At 35.9% G+C, this 20,447-nt stretch overlaps 1 protein-coding gene across 2 annotated transcripts in view; it reads right to left on the bottom strand.

The window, feature by feature from the left end:
- Positions 1 to 18,126: 18,126 nt before the first annotated feature.
- NRK (Nik related kinase) overlaps positions 18,127 to 20,447 on the bottom strand; it is a 220,249-nt gene continuing 217,928 nt past the window's right edge. For both annotated transcript variants that reach the window (XM_090264658.1, XM_090264657.1), the window contains exons 27-28: positions 20,124 to 20,263; positions 18,127 to 18,222 (exon numbers count right to left, since the gene is read on the bottom strand). In XM_090264658.1, the coding sequence (XP_090120784.1) occupies positions 18,127 to 18,222; positions 20,124 to 20,263 (236 nt within the window). The remainder of the gene's footprint in view (positions 18,223 to 20,123; positions 20,264 to 20,447) is intronic.

Consider the following 20,447-nt stretch of genomic DNA (forward strand, 5'->3'; position numbering starts at 1 on the left):
GCAATTTATGGCAACCTTTCATGGAAGGAAGGAAGGTTGCTTTCCTGAAAGATGGATAAAAAGAACCGTATGGCACAATGGAAAACCTCAAGGACTTGAAAGAAGCAGGTGTTTACAGGCAAGGCCAGGTGGCTTGTGTGTGGCTCAGCTTCTGTGCCCTGAAGGGTGAACTAAACGGTCATTCTGAAGGTTCCTTGTGTAAGTTCCAGCAAAGTTGACTTAAAGGTCATGTGTTCATGCAAATGAATAGGATAAATTAAAACTGGACTTAATAAGTCCCTTTCATGACAATGAGGGTGATCTTAAGGAGAAAAATAGTTATATAAGGAAAATCACAATGCTCACTGGTAAACTATAGACTAGTGCAGCTAACTGTCTTCAAAGTTTATTTTCATTAGGAAGTTAAACTGGGTTTGTGACATCAGAGATGCTCAATATGCAGGCAAAAAAAAATCTTTCAAATTGCAGCTGTTAAATGTCATTCCAAAAAGAAGGCTTTAAACTGAATGCCTTCCTAAGACAGTGTTATAGACTCAGTGACTGGTTTGTAAGTTGTGGTATAAATTAATAATTTTGTACAAGTTTACTCATTGCAGGTTTGTTTATCCACCTGACCCATTCCAGCCAGAGGACTGAGTCTTACTAAAGACCTAGAAGACTCATGCCCTGACCACCAACTGGCCAAACAATAGACTGTCCCATCCTGTGGACAATGCATTCTTCCTGAAGCTGATGGGAATCAAATCCTGAATCCACCACACAGCATCATTATTAATTATACTATTTTATCCATAGGTCTGTCAATACAGCTACAGCACAGGCAACTCACTTAATCATAATGCTGAGAGATTACCGCTACCAGCCCATCCACCAGGCTGAGACATACACCACTTGAATGGGAGTAAAAGACCCACAACCCCTTCTTACACCTTTGTTAACACTACTTTAGCTCTCATACTAGGACCCTGCCTCCTGCAACTCTTTGTCAGCTACAGCTATGGCAAAGACAGCTTACACCCTCATGCTCCTGTTTACTCCTCGGTTTGAACCCCTGCCAGCACAAGAAACATCATAAATATAGACACGGAGGGTAATGTACACTCTAACTACGCGCATATGTCAGCATGAAGTAGTCAGAATGGCTGCGATGCCCTTTTGCTCTAAACCTACATCCATACCCATGGACCTCAGCATCATTCTTTTTATTACAAACAAAAGACTGGAAATGTCAGAACATGGGAACAGCTAGGATGCACACGTGGACTTTCGGTATATGCTAATCAACCTGGCCCTGGAGTTAGCCATTCCCAAAGATATGCTGATTGACTTAGCAGTTCCCAAAGGATATGTTGATGGACTGAAACCATTCCCAGGGGAAATGGTAATGGACCTAGCTCGATATGTTAACTAACCTGGTGTGTGTGGGGGGGGCAATCAGATGTAAATGATCTCACCCTCACGAAAATGTGTGGTTGACAAGTAAAAAAAATTGCCTGCAGAAGTGCAGGTGGGACTCCTATGGGCCCATGAGGAGGACCAGGAGTCCTCATTCCCCATTTCCCATTCCCCATTCCGCTTGCTCCCACGGGCACTTGAGTTGGTCTGGGAGCTGCCTCTCCTCTCCCCCCTTTCCTTTTTTTCCCTCGATAAACACATTCCCTGATCCCTCACAATAAAATCACTGTCTTTATTAGAAAATAAGCGGTAGAAAGTAAATCTTAAGGAACATACAAATTCTCCTAAAACTAACAAGATGATTTCACAAGGTGATAGAAAACAAATTCAATAAAGAAAATTAAATTAAATTAAGTTAAAGAAGAAAATATTTATGAGTCACATATTTGTTAAGTGACTTTGATCCAAAATATATAGAGATTCTTACAAAACAATAAAAAGCAAATTACCCAATTAAAAATGGAAAAAGAATATGAATATATATTTTTCCAAAGAATATAAACTAATGTCTTATTGGCACATGCCAATAAGTTTAATACTATTAGCCATTAGGGAAATGTAAATCCAAACTATAAATGAGATACTGCTTCACATGCACTAGGATGACTATAAAAATAATGGTGAGAAATTGAAATCTTTATACCAGTGCAAATGGTGCAGCAACTTTAGAAAACAGTGTTGCAAATCCCAAAATGTTAAGCATAGAGTTACCATATGCTCCAGCAATTCTACTCTTAGGTATCCTTGAGAGCAATGAAAACATGTATGCACACAAAGATGTATGGATGAATGTTCATATGAGCATTATTCCTAATAGCAAAAAAGGAAACAACCCAAATGTCTATCAACTGATGAATGGATAAATAAAATGTAGAATCTCCATGACATGCAGTACTATTCAGCAATAAAAGGAATGGAGTACTGATACATGTTATGCCATAGATTAATACCTCAAAAACATTTTTCTAACTGAAAAAAGCAAATTACAAAATGCCACATATTATGTAATTTCATTTAAATGTACATAATGTCCAGACTAGGCAAGTTTATAGAGACAGAGAGCATATTAATGGTTGCCTAGGGTTGTGAGGGAGTAATAGGTAATGGTAGCAACTACTAATGGGTATGAGGTTTCTTTTTGTGGTGATAAAATGTTCTAAAGTTTGTTTATGCTGATTCTTGCCCAATTTGTAAATATGTTAAGAACCATCCAATTGTGCACTTGAAACAGTGAATTTTACGGTATGAAAATTACATATCAATAAAGCTGTTTTTCAAAAAGAATACATGTAGAGATCCAAGATGATGGAGGAGTAAGTGGAAGCTACACTAACCTCCTCTCAGGACCAATCTGGAATTACAACATGATTGTGGAGAAATCATCTGGAATAACCAACTGAACAATAGCTGGAGAGAAGTCTTATAACCACAGAGAGACAGAAAAGGCCGCTTCATCACAACATGATCAGTAGGAGGTGCGGAGACATGAAAGGGCTGGCAGGGCTCCCACAGGTGGCAGCTGAAGGGAATGAGAAACAGCTCAGCAGCTGGGGGTTGCCCCTGAGAAGGACAAGGTCTGAACCTCCATCTGGCCTTCCCAGCCTACAGCAACAGAGCAGAAAATAAAATAAGATCTAGCTGTGGAAAGCAAAAAGTCACAGGGTTTTTTGCTGGCCTGAAAGAAACAGCTGGAGACAAAGAGCTCTTAAATGGATCACGTATGAAAATACTTTGGCACCCACTTAACTTGGGCTCAAGCAGAGAGAGGGCAAAAAATGACTAGAGACACTTGGGGAGAATTTGGGAAGTGGTTTTAAGGAGAGAACTAAGGGAGCAGCTGACCAGGTCCTAGTGCTGACTCATTCCCCATACTACAGGAAGAGCATTCTCTTCCAAATGACATCAGCCTGAGGGGAAGCAAAAGCCACACCTACAGAAATTAATCTGCCCCACCCTCAGTGCTTAAACCTGATGGCTGACCACAGATTGAATAGATTAACAACTTAAGCAGACAAAGGCAGTAGATCTCTGGTAGTCTACAACAGGCTGCCTAGGCCCAGACAGGGACACAATCTGATGCCACCAGGGGCAGGTCTAGAAGGTGCAATCAATCAAAGAAGCAGCAACAAATAAGAAGAGGCACCGAAATGGGGATATAAAAAAAAACAACCCCCCATGGAAAGGAAAGGAGGAATCCCCAGAAAGAGTGCTAAATGAAATAGAGGAAAGCAAATTATCAGACGTCGAATTAGAAACATGGATTATAGAGAAGCTCAATGAGCTTGCGAGCTCAGAGAAAACTACAAAGAACTCCAGGGAAACTACAAGGAACTTACGGAGAATTACACCAGCAAGAAAAAGGACATAGAACTACCAATAAGAGCCAGGAGGAAGTGAAGAATACAATTTCGGAATTGAAGAACACAGTAGAAGCAATTAAAAGCAGGCTAAAAGAAGCAGAAAATCAGATCTGCGAGCTGGAGTACAACGTAGAAAAAAATTCCCAGACAGTGCAATAAAATGAAAAAAGACTGCAAAAGAATGAAGAGGTTTTAAGAGAGCTGCAGGAAAACATGAAACATAATAATATCTATACCATAGGAATACCAGCAGGAGAAGAAGAAAAGCAAGGGATAGAAAACCTGTTTAAAAAACTAATGACAGAAAACTTCCCTAACCTGATCAGAGAAAAAGTCACACAAGTCCAGGAAGCACAGAGGGTTTCAATGAAGGTTAACCCCAACAGGCTCACTTTAAGACACATCATAATTAAAATGGCAACATTCAAAGACAAAGAGAGAATCATAAAAGCAGCAAAAGAGAAACAGCTAATAAGATACAAGGGAGCTCCAATAAGGCTACCATCAGATTTCTAACAGAAATGCTACAAGCCAAAAGGAGATGGCAAAATATATTCCAAACAATGAAAAACAAAGACCTACAACCACGACTCCTCTATCCAGTAGGCTGTCCTTCAAAATGAAAGGTGAAATAATAAGCTTCCCAGACAGAAGAAGGCTAAAAGAATACATCCCCACCAAACCAGCATTGCAAGAGATGTTAAAGTGTCTGCTTTAAGAAGATGATAAAACAGGGAGAGACAAAGAGGAGCACAAATACAAAGGGGGAAACTGACAATGAATAAGTACTTATCAATAATAATCTTAAATGTAAATGTATTAAATGCACCAATCAAAAGACAGAGTAACTAAATAAATTAGAAAGCATGACACACATATATGCTGTCTACAAAGGACACACCAGAGAAAAATATATACACAGACTAAAAGCAAAGGGATGAAAAAAAGTATTCCAAGCAAATGGACATGAAAAAAAATCCTGGGTAGCAATACTTATCAGACAAAACATATTTCACAGCAAAGGCCATAAAAAAAAAAAAAGAGAGGACATTTCATAATGCTTGAGGGAAAAATACATCAAGAATATATAACCCTTGTAAACATATATGCACCCAATATAGGAACACCCAAATATGTAAGGAAATTTTTGAAAGAATTCAGGAAAGATATAGACAGCAACACACTCAAAGTAGGGGATTTTAACATCACATTGTCAACAATGGACAGATCTTCAAAGCAAGGAAACACCAAAGGTATTGAGGCACTGAACAACACTCTAGATCAAATGGACTTAGTTGATATATATAGAACTTTTCACCCCAAAGAAACAAAATATACATTCTTTTCAAGTGCACATGGAACATTCTCAAAGACAGACCACATTTTAGGAAAAAACAAGCCTTAACAAATTCAAGAAAATTGAAATTATATCAAGCATCTTCTCAGATCACAATGGCTTGAAAAAGGAAATAAACCTCAAGGAAAAAACTCTAAAACATTCCAACTCATGAAGAATGAATAACATGCTATTAAATAAGAGTAGGTTAACAATGACATAAAGGGAGAAATCAAAAAGTTTCTGGAAATAAATGATAATGAGCACACAACAACCCAAAACCTATGGGATACAGCGAAAGCAGTCCTGAGAGGAAAGTTCATAGCAATACAGGCCTACCTAAAAAGGATAGAAGAATCTCTAATAAAAAATCTAATCCTACAGCTACAAGAACTAGAGGAACAACAACAAAGCCCAGAAACAGTAGAATGAAGGAAATCATCCAGATAAAAGCAGAATTAAATGACATAGAGACTAAACAAACAATTCAAAAGATCAACTAAGTAGGAGCTGGTTCTTTGAAAATATTTTTAAAAATTGACAAGCCTTTAACAAGGCTCATCAAGAAAAAAAAAAAAGAGAGGACCCAAATAAGTAAAATCAGAAACGAAAGAGTAGAAGTCACAACTGATACCACAGAAATACAAATGATTATAAGAAATTATTACGAACAACTGTATCACAAGAAATTTGACATCCTAGAAGAAATGGACAAATTTCAAAAAACATATAATCTTCCAAAACTGAATCAAGAAGAAGCAGGAAGCCTGAACAGACCAATAACAACTAGTGAAATTGAAGCAGTAATTAAAAAAAAACTCCTGGCACACCAAAGCCTTGGATCAGAAAACTCCACAGGTAAATTTTATAAAACATTTAGGAAAAAAATAACTCCGATCATTCTCAAACTATTCCAAAAAATCCAGGAAGAAGGAAAACTCCCAAACTCTTTCCATGGAGCCAGTATTACCCTTATTCCAAAACCAGGTCAAGACACAACAAAGAAAGAAAACTACAGGCCAATATCACTGATTAACATAGATGTTAAAATCCTCAACAAAATATTGGCAAACCGGATCCAGCAACATATTAAAAAGATCATACGTCATGATCAAGTGGGAATCATCCCAGGGATGCAGGGATGGTTTAATATTCACAAATCAATAAATATAATACACCACATAAACAAAATGAAAGACAAAAACCACATGATCATATCAATAGATGCTGAAAAGGCATTTGATAAAGTACAACACCAATTTTGATTAAAACACTGGGCAAACTGTGAATAGAGGCAGCATACCTCAACATAATAAAGGCTATATATGTGAAACCTGAAGCCAACATCATACTCGATGGCCAAAACTGAAAACATTCCCCCTGAGATTAGGAACAATTCGAGGATGACCACTCCCTCCACTCCTATTCAACATAGTCTTGGAAGTTATAGCCACAGCAATCAGAAAAGAAAAAGAAATAAAAGGGATCCAACACGGAAAAGAGGAAGTAAAACTGTCATTATTTGCAGATGACATAATAATATACATACAAAACCCTATAGACTCCATGAAAAAACTACTGAACCTAATAAGTGAATTTGGCAAAATAAAAGAGTATAAAGTCAATATTTAGTAACCAAAGGCATTTCTGTACATCAACAATAAAATATAAAATATATAGACTAAAAAAATCCCATTTACTATAGCAACAAGAAAAATAAAGTACCTAGGAATAAATTTAACCAAAGAGGTAAAAGACCTGTACTCGGAAAACTACATAACCCTGAAGAAAGATATTAAAGAAGCTACAAATAAATGGAAGCATATACCATGTTCATGGATGGAAAGAATCAACATCATTAAAATGTCCATACTATCCAAAGCAATTTATAGATTCAAAGTAATTTCTATTAAAATATAGCAACGTATGTCACAGACCTAGAACAAATACTTCAAAAATTTATATGGAACCAAAAAAGACCCTGAAAGCCACAGCAATCTTGGAAGAGAAGAACACAATAAGAGGACTCACAATATCTGACATCAAACTATACTACAAGGTCACTGTAATCAAAACAGCTTGGTACTGGCATAAGAACAGACATATAGATCAATAGAACAGAATAGAGAGCCCAGAAATAAACCAGGCCTTTATGGTCAACTAATATTTGGCAAGGAGGGAAGAAACATAAAATGGAATGCGAAGAGCCTCTTCAACAAATGGCGCTGGGAGAACTGGACAGGGACATGCAAAAAAATGAAATTAGACCACGAACTTACACCACACACCAGAATAAACTCAAGATGGATCCAAGACTTAAATGTAAGATGTGACACCATAAAAATCCTAGAGAAAAACATAGGCAGGAAAAGTTCCGATATTCCATGTAACAAAATTTTCACTGATACATCTCCTAAGGCAAGGGAAATAGAGGAAAAAGTAAACAAATGGAACTACATCATACTAAAGAGCTTCTGCTCAACAGAAGAAAACATCAGCAAGATGAAAAGGGAACCAACCATATGGGAAAGCATATTTGCTAATGATACATCAAATAAGGGATTGATCTCCAAAATATATAAAGAACTTACACATCTCAACACAAAGAAGACAGACAGCCCAATTAAAAAATGGGCAAAGGACCTGAACAAACACTTCTCCAAAGAGGACATACAGAGGGTCCATAGGCATATGAAATAATGCTCAACATCACTAGCCGTCAGAGAGATGAAAATAAAAAACACAATGAGATACCACTTTACATCTGTGAGAATGGCCATCATCAACAAATTAATAAAGAACAAGTGCTGGTAAGGATGTGGATAAACGGACACCCTACTGCATTGTTGGTGGGAAGGCGACTGGTGGGGCCTCTATGGAAAACAGTTTGGAATTACCTAAAAAAACTAAAAAAGTGGAACCCGTGATTCCACTTTTAGGATTATACCTGAAGGATCCTGAAACACTACTTCAAAAGAACCTATGCACCCCTATGTTCATAGCAGCGCTGTTTACTATATCCAAGTGATGAAAACAACCTAAGAGCCCATCTGTAGATGAGCGGATTAGAAAAATGTGGTACATTTACACAATAGAATACTATGCAGCAGAAAGAATGAAGGAACTCCTGCCATTTGTGACAACATGGATGGAACTAGAGAGAATTATGCTTAGCGAAATAAGCCAGGCCAAAAAAAAAATAAATAAAACCATATAATATCACCTGATACAGGAGACTAATGAACAACACAAACAAATAACAAAATTCGACAAGGATCAGAGTAACAGTTATCAGAGGGGAAGGGGAAGGAGGGAAGGGGTTAAGTAGGGAAAGGATTCAGTAAATAACACATAAATATGGACAACAGGGTGGGGATTGACTGTGGGAGTAGGGGTGGGCTGGGTGGCAGGTAGCAATGAGGGAAAAAGTGGGACAATTGTAATAGAAAAACAATAAAAATAAAATTAAAAAAATAATTTTAATTTATGATATATTGTAATAAGCTTCAAAAAATTATAACTGATTAGAGGACTCAACTGGTGTTCAGGGTGTGTATATGTGTATGTGTTTGTGTGTGTGTGTGTGCATACACACACATATATATGTGTCATATATATATGTGTATATATATATATATATATATATATAATTACATGTGATGTGGCATTTCATTTCCTTTGGCATTTCAATATATCATTGTTCCCACTAAAAAATAAAAAAGAGCAAGAAATTGGAAATCTATTTGAAAAAATAATGAAAGAAAACTCCCCTAATTTGTTGAAGGCAATAGACATGCAAGTCCAGGAAGCACAGTGTCTCAAACAGGCCCACTCCAAGATACATCATACTTAAAATGCCAAATGTTAACGATAAAGAGACGATCTTAAAAGCCCCAAGAAAAAAGAAGTTAGTTACCTACGAGGGAGTTCCCATAAGACTTTCAGATGATTTCTCAAAAGGAACTTTGCAGGCTAGAAGAGATTAGCAAGAGAGATTCAAAGTCATGAAAAGCAGGGACCTACAGCCAAGATTGCTCTACCCAATAAAGCTATCCTTTACCATTGAATGGCAGGTAAAGAACTTCCCAGACAAAGAAAAACTAAAGGAGTTCATCATCACCAAATTATTATTATCTGAAATGTTAAAGCGACTAATTTAAGAAAAAAGAAGATCAAAACTATGAACAATAAAATGGCAATAAATACAAATCTATTAACAATTGAATCTAAGAAACAAACTAAGCAAACAAGAAGAGAGACAGAATTATGGATACAGAGAGTGTTTTGATGATTTCCCAATGGGAGAGGGGTGTGGGGGAATGGTTGAATAGGTGAGGGGACTAAGAACTACAGATAGGTAGTTACAGAATATCCATGGGGATGTAAAGTACAGTATAGGAAATGGAGTAGCCAAAGAACTTATACACATCACCCATGGACATGAACAATGATGGGCAGATTGCCTGAGGGAGTGGGGGTGCTGGGTGGAGGGGGGCAAAGGGAAAAAATAAGGGCAGCTGTAATAACATAATCAATAATGTATAATTAAAATAAAGAAAGAAAATGGGTCCATGTACATAATTGATTATGTTGATGCACCATGAAATCTTAGGTGAGTAAGGGATTGGGAACTTCTTTGGGTGAGGGTGAAGGGCAGTGAAAAGATGGTAGGATGAATGGGTTGTGAAATCATGTAGGGTAAAATATTTTTTATATCCTAGTGATAGAGGGAGTCAGCTGGGAAAATGAGGTGGTGGTATGAGAGTGGGACAATTGAAACTGAGCTTATGAGAGAAGTATAGTTAATGATAATGATATGGAATAGAGTCTATTAGTATGAGAATGGGTGGGTTGATATAATGTGGTCACACTTATTTAAATCGGAAGTCAGGAATTAAAAGAGGAAGAATATTGACAGAATCATCCAAGTAGATATTAACTTTACCGAGAATTAGAAGTAGTATTGGAGGAGATGACAGCCAGCCAGTACTAAGATTTTTAAGTAATGAGGAGGAATAACATGGGGCTCTATACATGGCTGCAACAAGGATGGGTGATGGGTAATCTAGTTTGGTAGCAAGAGATTTAATGGTGGGGACTACCAAAGAGAAAGGAGAGACAATAACCTAAAAGATACAGTTCTAGACTTCCAAGATGGAGGCCAAGACAGACATGCTGAATCTCCCTCCACAACTAAGAAGGAATACAACTACCTCAAAACTAGAGACAACCAGAAGTTCCAGGAATTGAGCTGCATGGAAGTCCAACAAACAAAGATATAAAGAAGAAATACTCATCTAGACAGGTAGGAGGAGCAGAGCTGGGGCGGAGAGGACGTGGTGTGGTGGTGGCAGCAGCAGCAGCGGCAGGCTTTCGGAAAGTGCGGTCTCACATTTTAAAAACTAGGGAGGGATACCTGTGGAGCACTCCCAGCAGCAGACCAGACCCCAAAGGTCACGGATCCAACACTGAGGAAAATGAAGTCTCATTGCTTCTGACTGAGTGAACCAGTGGGGGTTGGAGCGGAGGAAGAAACTGCCAATTTCTCAGCAGAATCCACTTGTTTAAAGGGCCCTCACAATCCTAGAGAGTCTGAAAACCCACCCACTCTGGGAACGATGGCCAGGACAACAGCTAGAGAGATGCCAGTCCCATACAAGAAGAGGGAGAAGTGCCTGGAAGAGGGGTGAGTGCTGAGCAAGCAGTATTGTTCCCTCTCAGACCCCTCTCCCCCACAGCACCACAAGGTGGTGAAAAGGATTGCCCTGTACTGATGAATACCTTTGCGTCTTACAAGTTAACAGGTGTGACAGCTGTACCTAAGACACAAAGGCAAACAAACACAGGAGCCTGGCATGGTGAGGAGATAGAAAAGTATAGCCCTAAAGAGGGAATGGATCAAGGTACTAGTGGGAGAACTAAGACACAAGGAGAAAGCCAGCCTAACAGATGCTGAGTTCAAGACACTGGTGATAAAGATGCTGTCAGGCTCAACAGATATGCTTAAGTATGGCAAGCGCATAAGGGAAGAAGTGAAGCCTAGGTGAAATGAAACAAAGGAAAATCCACACAAAACTGATGGTGAAGGGAAGGAAACCAGGGTTCCAGTAAATTATTTGGCACATTATGAAGAAAAAAACAGTCAAGCAGTACAGAATGAGGAAACAAAAATTGAAAAAAATAAGGAGAGGCATAGGAACCTCTGGGACTTTTAACATGCCAACATCCAAATAATAGGGGTACCAGAAGAAGAAGAGTAAGAGTAAGAAATTTAAAGCTTATGTGAAATAATAATGAAGAAAAACTTTTCAAAATTTGGTGAAGGAAAGAGACATATAAGCTCAGGAAGCTCAGATAGTCCCAAACAAGTGAGACCCAAGGAGGACCACAGCAAGACATATCATAATTAAAACGCCAAAAGGTTCAAGATAAAGAGAGAATCTTAACAGCCACAAAAGAAAGGAAAGAGTTACCTACAAAGGGGTGCCTATAAGACTGTCAGTTGATTTCTCAAAGAAAACATTGCAGGCAAGAAATGAGTGGCAAGAAATATTCAAAGTGATGAAAAGCAAGGACACACAAACAAGATTACTCTATTCAGCAAAGCTATCATTTAGAATGGAAGGGCAGATGAAGTGCTTCCAAGACAAGGTAAAGCTAAAGGAGTTCATCATCACCAAGCTATTATTATATGTAATGTCAATGGGACTTAAGAAAAAGAATATCAAAATTATGAAAATTAAAATGACAACAAACTCACAATTATCAACAACTGAGTCTAACAAATAAGAACAAAATCCAACTAAACAAACCAGGTTAGGAATAGAATCATAGGTATGTGGATCATTTGGAGGCTTATCAGCTGGGAGGTGGAAGAGGAGAAATGGCAAAATATTGCAGGGATAAAGAAGCATAATTGGTTGGTACAAAATAGATAGGGAAATGATTAGAATAATATAGAAAAGGGTGAAGCTAAAAACTTATATGCATGAGCCATGGACATAAACCTAAGGGGTGGGATTGGTGGATGGAAGGGTGTTACTGGGTGGAGGGGAGGAAAGGGAAAAAATTGGGACTACTATAACAACATACTCAATAAAATATACTTAAAAAATAGGGACAGTTCTTTGGAAGCTGCAACATGGCATAAAGGAAAGGATGAGAGTACTGGGGAAGGGATTGTAAGGAGGGTAATGAGGGATGATTATAAATTTCTGGACTTCTTCATCATAGAAATAATAGTGTCCTGTTTTCAATTTTTAAATTTCTTTGATAACATTCAATTTATTTTTTTATATGTTAGTGATAGGATTACTAATTGTAGTCTTAATTTGTTCTCACTGAATTTCCTTTCCTCAAGTTTACAGAGTTCATTTTTCTTAGTGGGAGAGGGAAAGATTGACAAAAAATAGGAAAGTATATGAGGAACTGTGGTTACCAAAGCAGCAGAGATCCATGGCTATCCAGCACCCAGTGAGGTAGTGTGATTACAGTGGATATGACCCTAGGTATCTGGGTTCCCTGTTTGGACAGAAATTTCGATGGCCACACATGACACAGAAGTCTGAGTCACTAAAAGAAGTTAAGTGAGCAATAGTGTATCGATGTTGACCCATGTACACTATAGATCACTGGGTTTTTTGATCCCCAAGATCTTCATAAAACGCTAATGGATGAATGAGAAAAGTCCAGATAATGATTACAGTTAAATTTCCTCTCAGACTAGTGGGATTAAAAATGCAGTTCAAATAACCATTTTTGGATTTTGGTTTGGTTTGTGCGCACATTCAGGTTTGTGGAGTAAAATTCATAAATTCTTTTTGCATTGCCAAATAACCAATTTTTTCAGCCTGACATATAATATTAATTTTACTTGTAAGGAGATTTTCATTTTTCTGTAGTCCATTTTGCTCTGAACTTCATTATATTCATTTCTGATTATCTCAACTTGTGAGACTCAGCCTAATGGTGTTGCATGCTACCCATTCACCTGCGAGTCAGAAACACTCTTTCATCTGCTACAAGGTACCTTCGAGGAATGCCTGGAATTAGATATATCTGTTTATTGAAACACAACTTAAATTCTTGTATCAAAAAGTACATATCGACAAGTTTTGATGACCACTACATGTCTCTGGGTGCTACAACGGTTAATCTTGTGAAAAATTCACATTTAAACCCAATGTTTGTACAAAACAGCCAGTTGAATGGCTTGTTTTGTGCTGTTTTTGTGTTATTAAACAATCTTTGTCATCACTCGTGATCTTTGAATAATTACTAGAGGTATAGTGGTCCCTTATGTGTTGCTTTAAAAGGAAAGCTTAAAAATACACTATTTGAATTTTGTTTTGACTTATCTTTAGTTTAATTTCAGATCTGTAGTATAAAATCATTTCAAATTACCCAAAGTAGGTCATTATTTTTCAGTCACAAGAACACAGATGGTACTTTGATGAATCTAATGGATTTTTGAAGTTTAACTTTAAGCTGTTGTTAATAAAATAGAAATGAGGACTATCAAGGTAAAAAAAGGCCCAGTTCTCCCTTTCAGCTCATGTTTTTCTTGAACCTTTGCTGTATGTTAAGCAAGAGATGAGGTACTTTGACATATGGGGTAGCAAAGTTATGAAAACAAGTTAATCCCAAACCTGATTTATTTACTCATGTACAGAGTAGGCAGTGGAATAGCTTCTGAAAATATAAATCCATATAGAATCAATTTTACTCCCTCAGAAAGCACTCTTCTTTAATTAATTTTCATGGTTGTTATCAACATGTAGCACTGTTTTCTGAAACATCCTTGGCCTCTAATTCATTAGCTGCTTCCATTCAATTTTTGGAATTAAATAGCAGCCATGCTCAATGGCTTTATTATCTCCAGGAACCTGAGGATCCTTAAGTAAAAGCTAAAGACCCAATACATTTAAAACAGTGCTATTATATTGGAAATCACAGCGCTGGAAAAAGATTCAGTTATAGACTTGCAGTATTGGAGTCTTTAAACCCACTAATCCCTTTGAGAGTGATAAAGTTACTAATAGTGACTTCTATTAACAACTTACCCCATTCCCAACTTTTGGTAAAGGATCCCTAGGATAATGTCTTCTCTTAACTTTGAAGCATCAACCTGCCCATTCTAATGTAAATCTGTAATGACATTTTTGTTCCTTGGCTCGTAGCAAACACTGTCCCTTAAAATAGTCTGTGGACCTTTTATATCAAGCAGAATGAGTCAAGTTGTAACATTGGATTTAGTCTCTAAAAGCCCAAACAAGACTGTCATGTCTGAGTAACTAAACTCCTGAATATCTGGCCACACTTGAGAAATTGGGACCACACTCAGGTGGCCCTGCTGGGAAAGCTTGGTGGACATCTCTCCAGAATGTTCCAAGACAACAGATATTCATGGCACTGGTGCCTTTAAGTCCTGTGACTGATAAGAGAAGTGTTGTTCTCTGGTCCCAGTTAAAGGGCTCAGCTTCCTGGACAACCTTCCAGGATTATTCCAGCTCCTATTTTCCACCATCAGCATTCACTAAACTCTTAAATGCTAAGAAACTATGAATATTTACTCCACTCATTGGATAAAGTTTCCCTTTAGATAAGGTTCTTCTTCTCCACTGGAATTCAGGACACTGTGGTGGTATGGGAAGGAAGTCAGCATTAAAACATGCTTGAGTTTTACCCACACTGTGTGAGTGTGTGTTTCAAGTCCCACACACTGAGACGAAAATTAACCAGTTTCTAATTCCACCACTGTACTCATAAAGATTTTAGTGAGATAAATACACTGCTACTTAGCCAAAATTTTTAATGGAACAACAGGCAGAACCTCTAACACCTTCCAATCAGTGTATTATTATACACTTCAAAGATATGAATATTCTTTGAATGTCTTAATTGCGAGGCATTAGATAAGTGTATTTCAATAATGACATCAATCATAATTTAACATTTTTATTTTTAGAGATTGAACAATGGCTCATTAAAGACTTTCTTATGGAACAATTAGCAGTCTCAAAGATCATTTCAATACATTTTAAAGTTAGAGCAAAGATTGAATACAAATCAATTTAAATAAGCACATTTTTAAAAAGAATTAAAGAATACCTACAAGATCCCATTGAATGAATGTGGCATTATGCCTAGTTTTATGGATACTGTCTTAATTAAATAAGTCCTTGGATCAAATAATTATTAATTATCTATAAATTGGTATCACTGAAAATATTAAGATTTATGCTAATTGTGTGTGTGGTGTGTGTGATTCTGCTTTGCTTATTTTACTCTCTAAATCATTATCCTTCCTGTTTCCTGTGAGAATGCTACCTTACTTCAACATACCTAATCACGTAGAACTTTTCTAGTTTTCAAATATTTCCAATCCTTTTATTTTGGTAAGGGCTTTAATGAAAAAAAAGAAAACAAACCCAAAAATCTAAAGTACGCTAAAACAAAACTGTACTCTTTCCCAGTACTGTTCAACTTACCACAACTTTCATGCTTCAAATAATGGGGCTAGGGGTTTGGCTTGTCAGGAATCTCCTACCCCATTACTGTGATGGGCCAGGGCTTCCAGGTGCTTCTTCTAGTACTGTTCCATGACTATGAAATTTAATTGTCCCTTCACTTTCTTATTTTAGCTGGCAAAGAATATAAAAATTCCAAATGGATTAATATCTAAATAAAAAAAAATATTTATTACCTATGAGCCACTTTAAATATTTTTAGTCCTATTTGGCTATCCAATATTTTTTAATAGAATTTTTATTTTGTTTTTCAATTACAGTTGTCCCAATTTTTCCCCTGTTGCTCCCCCCACCTAGCTCACCCCTTCTCTCACAATCATATCGCCCCCCGTTGTCCATGTCCATCTATCCAACATTTTAATGTTTCTTCTTAATATTTGCCCACCTTGCTTTCTTCACTAACACCTTATCCTTTAAAGCTCAGTTACACATTTTTCAATCTCTCTGACTTGTTTATTTTGGTACATTTCTGTATATGCAGCTCACTGTTGCCTATGTTTATTAGAATAACAACCACAGAGAACAATGGGAGTTGACTTTCTAAAACAGTTAACTCTCTTACTGTCTTAAAATATGATTTTAAGATAAAAATTAGGTTTGAAACTTAACCTTGAGTAAATATTATGAAGAAAATTAATTCTTAAAAGACTTTATTCTACATGCTGCTTAAGTGAGAAAAACATAGCAAGCTCCATTTGCTCAGTGATGAGGTACTTGCACAAAGTTCCCCCATGGTCTTTTTGGTGTACAAATGAATAATAATGAAGACTACTTCTAAGGAAATAATTTGACATGAAATATTTTTCTATTTACACTACTGCATTTAAAAAGTCATTCAAGTTGTAAACACTCAAGAATAAACCACTTCTAGGATCACATTATTGTATCACAGTAACAGAAATGTGAACCACATTTATTTTCTAATTTATGGATTCAGGTTCTCCTAAATTCTCATTATTAAGCTACTAAACTCTTGATATAAGTTGTTAGGAAAATCCAAATCATCATTCTTGGCACTAAGGTGCCAAGGAAATAATGTGCTATCATGAAATTACACATAGTCAGCTGCTTTTGTATTTTGGTTAACCAGGTAGTTTGAAAATTATGATCCCACTAGCACTGTCTTCAGATTTTACAAGCAGACTAGAGGAATTACACTGAGGTATATTTTTTGGTAGTTCTGTTGCCTCTCTGTTGCCCCAGAGAACTAACCGTGCTATTGAGGATGGGTATGAAGAACTTATGCTTTTCATCAGGTAGCAGTTACCACAGGTGACCAAAAACCACCTATGCATGGTGTCTATAACATATAGGGATAATAAACTAGCACAATTTTCAGTACTCTAAATTTGTGGTGTTAGGTATATAATCAAAGTCTTTTTTTTTCCTTTTTTTACCTATAACATTATGTTCCTACATGTAGACTTATCACTTTTAGATTAATTTCTAATTTTACAAAAATAGAAATATAAAAAACAAATTTTAGCACCTAAAGTTCTTTGTTATTAATTTTTTTAATAATTGAAGGGAAATTTTTTATCGTTTAATCTGAGATTGGGAAATTATTTAATGTTGTCTGATGGTTACAGTGTTGGCCAGGTAAGAATTTTGATAAATCAATCAATCTGTTCTTGGTGGTAGAATTTGATGCCTACATTAAACTATTAAAACAATAACAATGACAACAACAACAAACTAATTCTACAGTACATGTGTATAGGGGTTCAGTCTTATATTCAGGCTTGCAAGTATATGATTTGGTGGATTTTAAAAGCTATTGCACATTTTTGGGAGTTCTGAGGAAAATAAAGCATCTGTGGTTTTCTTTATTTCTTTTTATAGGTAGAAAACCAGCTTAACATGTGGTGAAAAGAACCCCAACTGGTCTCTTACTGTGGACTTAACTGTCTTGGAGCAATGAGAAAATGGGTGGCCTGTTCTCCTTTACTGCTGTAGTTTTCTGTGGGCATGTAGGCTATAGTCTGGCTTATAGCATAGTCCGTTTATTATGTTCATTTCATAATCTAACCTTTATTTCTTTATTTGACTTTGAAAATTTCTATATGGTTTGTTGTTACTTTTATTTTTTCTGAAAAACCTCACTCATTGCCAATTATTTTGAAAGCTGTTTGAAATCTAACTCATTACAGGTTTCTTTACTCCATGTTATAAAAATCTGAATATAGATATTGTCCAAACTGTCCAAGGAAAAATGTTTGAATTCACAGTAACAAAAGTTACAAAGTTTGGGCAAAGGCATTGTACACCATTGGAGTACACAGAGCTTGCTATAGTTAATTTTATGTATAAAGCTCCATTTCTCATTAAAACTATTCTGTGCTACATTAGAATTACCTGATTTAATTTTTTCCTAATAAAACTGAATGCTAATTTAATCTCAAAAATTTTAAGATGAAAATTGCATATAGTAAATTATTGGAACCTTTTAAACATCATAATTGCTTTGGTGCTCTTCAAGTTTTCCAAGGGTTACAAAGTAAACCCGGCTCTGACGATTGTGCAGGGTAGAGGTAAAGAACAGCTTTAAAAAAAAAAGAAAGACATCATCAGTAAATGTTTAGTACATTGTAAACTGGTAGTTGATAGATACAACTATAATTTAAATTTATTTGCATCAACCAATTAAAATATTAAGCCACACTGTTTTTCAGAGTATGATTTTTCTCAAATCAAAAATAAGAATTTAAAATAGTATATAGTTTAAATTATATATTGAAACAAGCTTTTATCAAATTTTATATAATGGCACTTCACATGATTTAAATAAAGTTATATTTTCATAGGTGGCATTTATCTGCTAAAATTTTTGGTTAGTTTGGGTTAACAATTTCTTCTTTGCTTAAAAAAATATTTTACTCAAGTTGACATTCCTTTTTATAATATAAGGAAAGGATTAAGTTATTTTGATGTTCATCATTATTCCTGGTGCTTATGAAATTTTCTACTTGGTGCAATTTTAATTTTTTCTATCAGTGCAATTTATCTATCAATAGATTGATATTCTGAGCTGAACTGATTGGTTTAGAGAGAAACATGTTGTGTAAATATGGTTTGTGCCATAAAGATAATTAGAATATGACATGAATATGAATAGCAAAAAAAAATGCTTCTTGTTAGTATTAATTCTCTGACTACCCACAATGGCTATTATTAGAAGGTTTTGTGACAACAATGATGTTGATGATGATGATAACACTAGTTAACTCTGACTTAACACATTTTAGGTGCTAGGCAATCTGTGAGATGTTTAGTATATATATTATACATTATCATTTATTTTCAGAGTTGTTCTAAAAGCAATTAATATTCTCATTTTGAAGATGAAGAAACTAAGACCCAGAAAAAATAATCAAACCTCCAGATTCTTACACCTAGTCAGGCAGCAGAGCCAGGACTGCATCTTAAGTTTATCTGACTTCAGACACTGGTTTTTGCCATTATCTCCCTTTATATTGCAAACCCTTCCTTGATGCACAGTGCTTTACCTTTGTTTTTCTGATATAAAGTGGAATCCTCTGCAACTTCTTAATGTGATGATTTCCTTGTCCTATTAGAATTCTTTCTCTTTTTTTTAAAAGATTTTATTTATTTATTTTTAGAGAGAGGGGAAGGGAGGGAGAGAGAGAGAGAGAGAAACATCAGTGTGTGGTTGCCTCTCGCATGTCCCCAACTGGGGACCTGGTGTGCAACCCAGGCATGTGCCCTGAAAGGAATTGAACCAGCGACACTTGGTTCACAGGCCAGCGTTCAATCCACTGAGCCACACCAGCCAGGGCCAGGATAATTTCTTATTATTTCTCATAATATGTATGACTTTAATGATCTTATTCAATGCATTTTTCCATTTAAACTATCTTGAATGGGTTGTTAATATTGATCATATTACACAAATAATTGCTATATCTAGATTTTATTATTTTCCTGTAGAATGGACATAATAATGTCTGAGTATTAAATGTGGCTTTAAAAGTAGTTAGCACAAGCTCTAGTACATAATTATGTGTTCAGCAAACAAAAGTACTTTTCCTTCTATTACTGGATTATGTTGAAAACTGTAAAAGGTAGATTTGCTCAAGCATTCTGTTTCAAAATATATTAATATGCACATGAAAAGAACTATGTATTAAATTCAAAAAAAGTATTTTGCACCAAACAAAATAATGACTAAGCTTTGCTTAGGACATAATTAGATTTTTTTTTACTTTTTTTGAAAATTGTTTCTTTTGGAAATCAAATCTCATCATTTACCATGTCAGTGTTTCTACTGCCACATGAAAAATTCTTTTTTTCAAATCAATAGTATGTCAATTTGGGAAATACAGCATAAATATATTTGTGGTAAGAAGAAAAAGGATATAAATTTCTTCACTTAGTTTTCATTGCTTGCTTTATTTTTTTCTAACTGGAGGATGTAAGTTATACCTTGTCACCTTGTGTACAAAGTAATCTCAGCTTCTTAATTGACCTGCATTTCAGTTCCCTTTCCAGAAGCCTTGATTGCAAAGAGCTGACTTCAATGGCCTTTTGGGCCCATCCTGTGGTTCGCTGTGTACATTCATCAGCTACAATAAAAAATTAAAAATCAGAAAAACACAAAATATTTCTATCAATAATAGAAAATTTTAACCATGATTATTATTTGGTTATTAAGAAGCTGACTTTTACAGTTTGGGAAAACACATTCTTTTTTTCTTTTTCTATATTCAGTCATTTGGCCATTATGCTGCTCAGCAGTGGTGTTAAAGC

Source organism: Furipterus horrens, unplaced genomic scaffold, assembly GCF_987537825.1.
Source record: "Furipterus horrens unplaced genomic scaffold, mFurHor1.1.pri manual_scaffold_17, whole genome shotgun sequence".
Taxonomy (NCBI): domain Eukaryota; kingdom Metazoa; phylum Chordata; class Mammalia; order Chiroptera; family Furipteridae; genus Furipterus; species Furipterus horrens.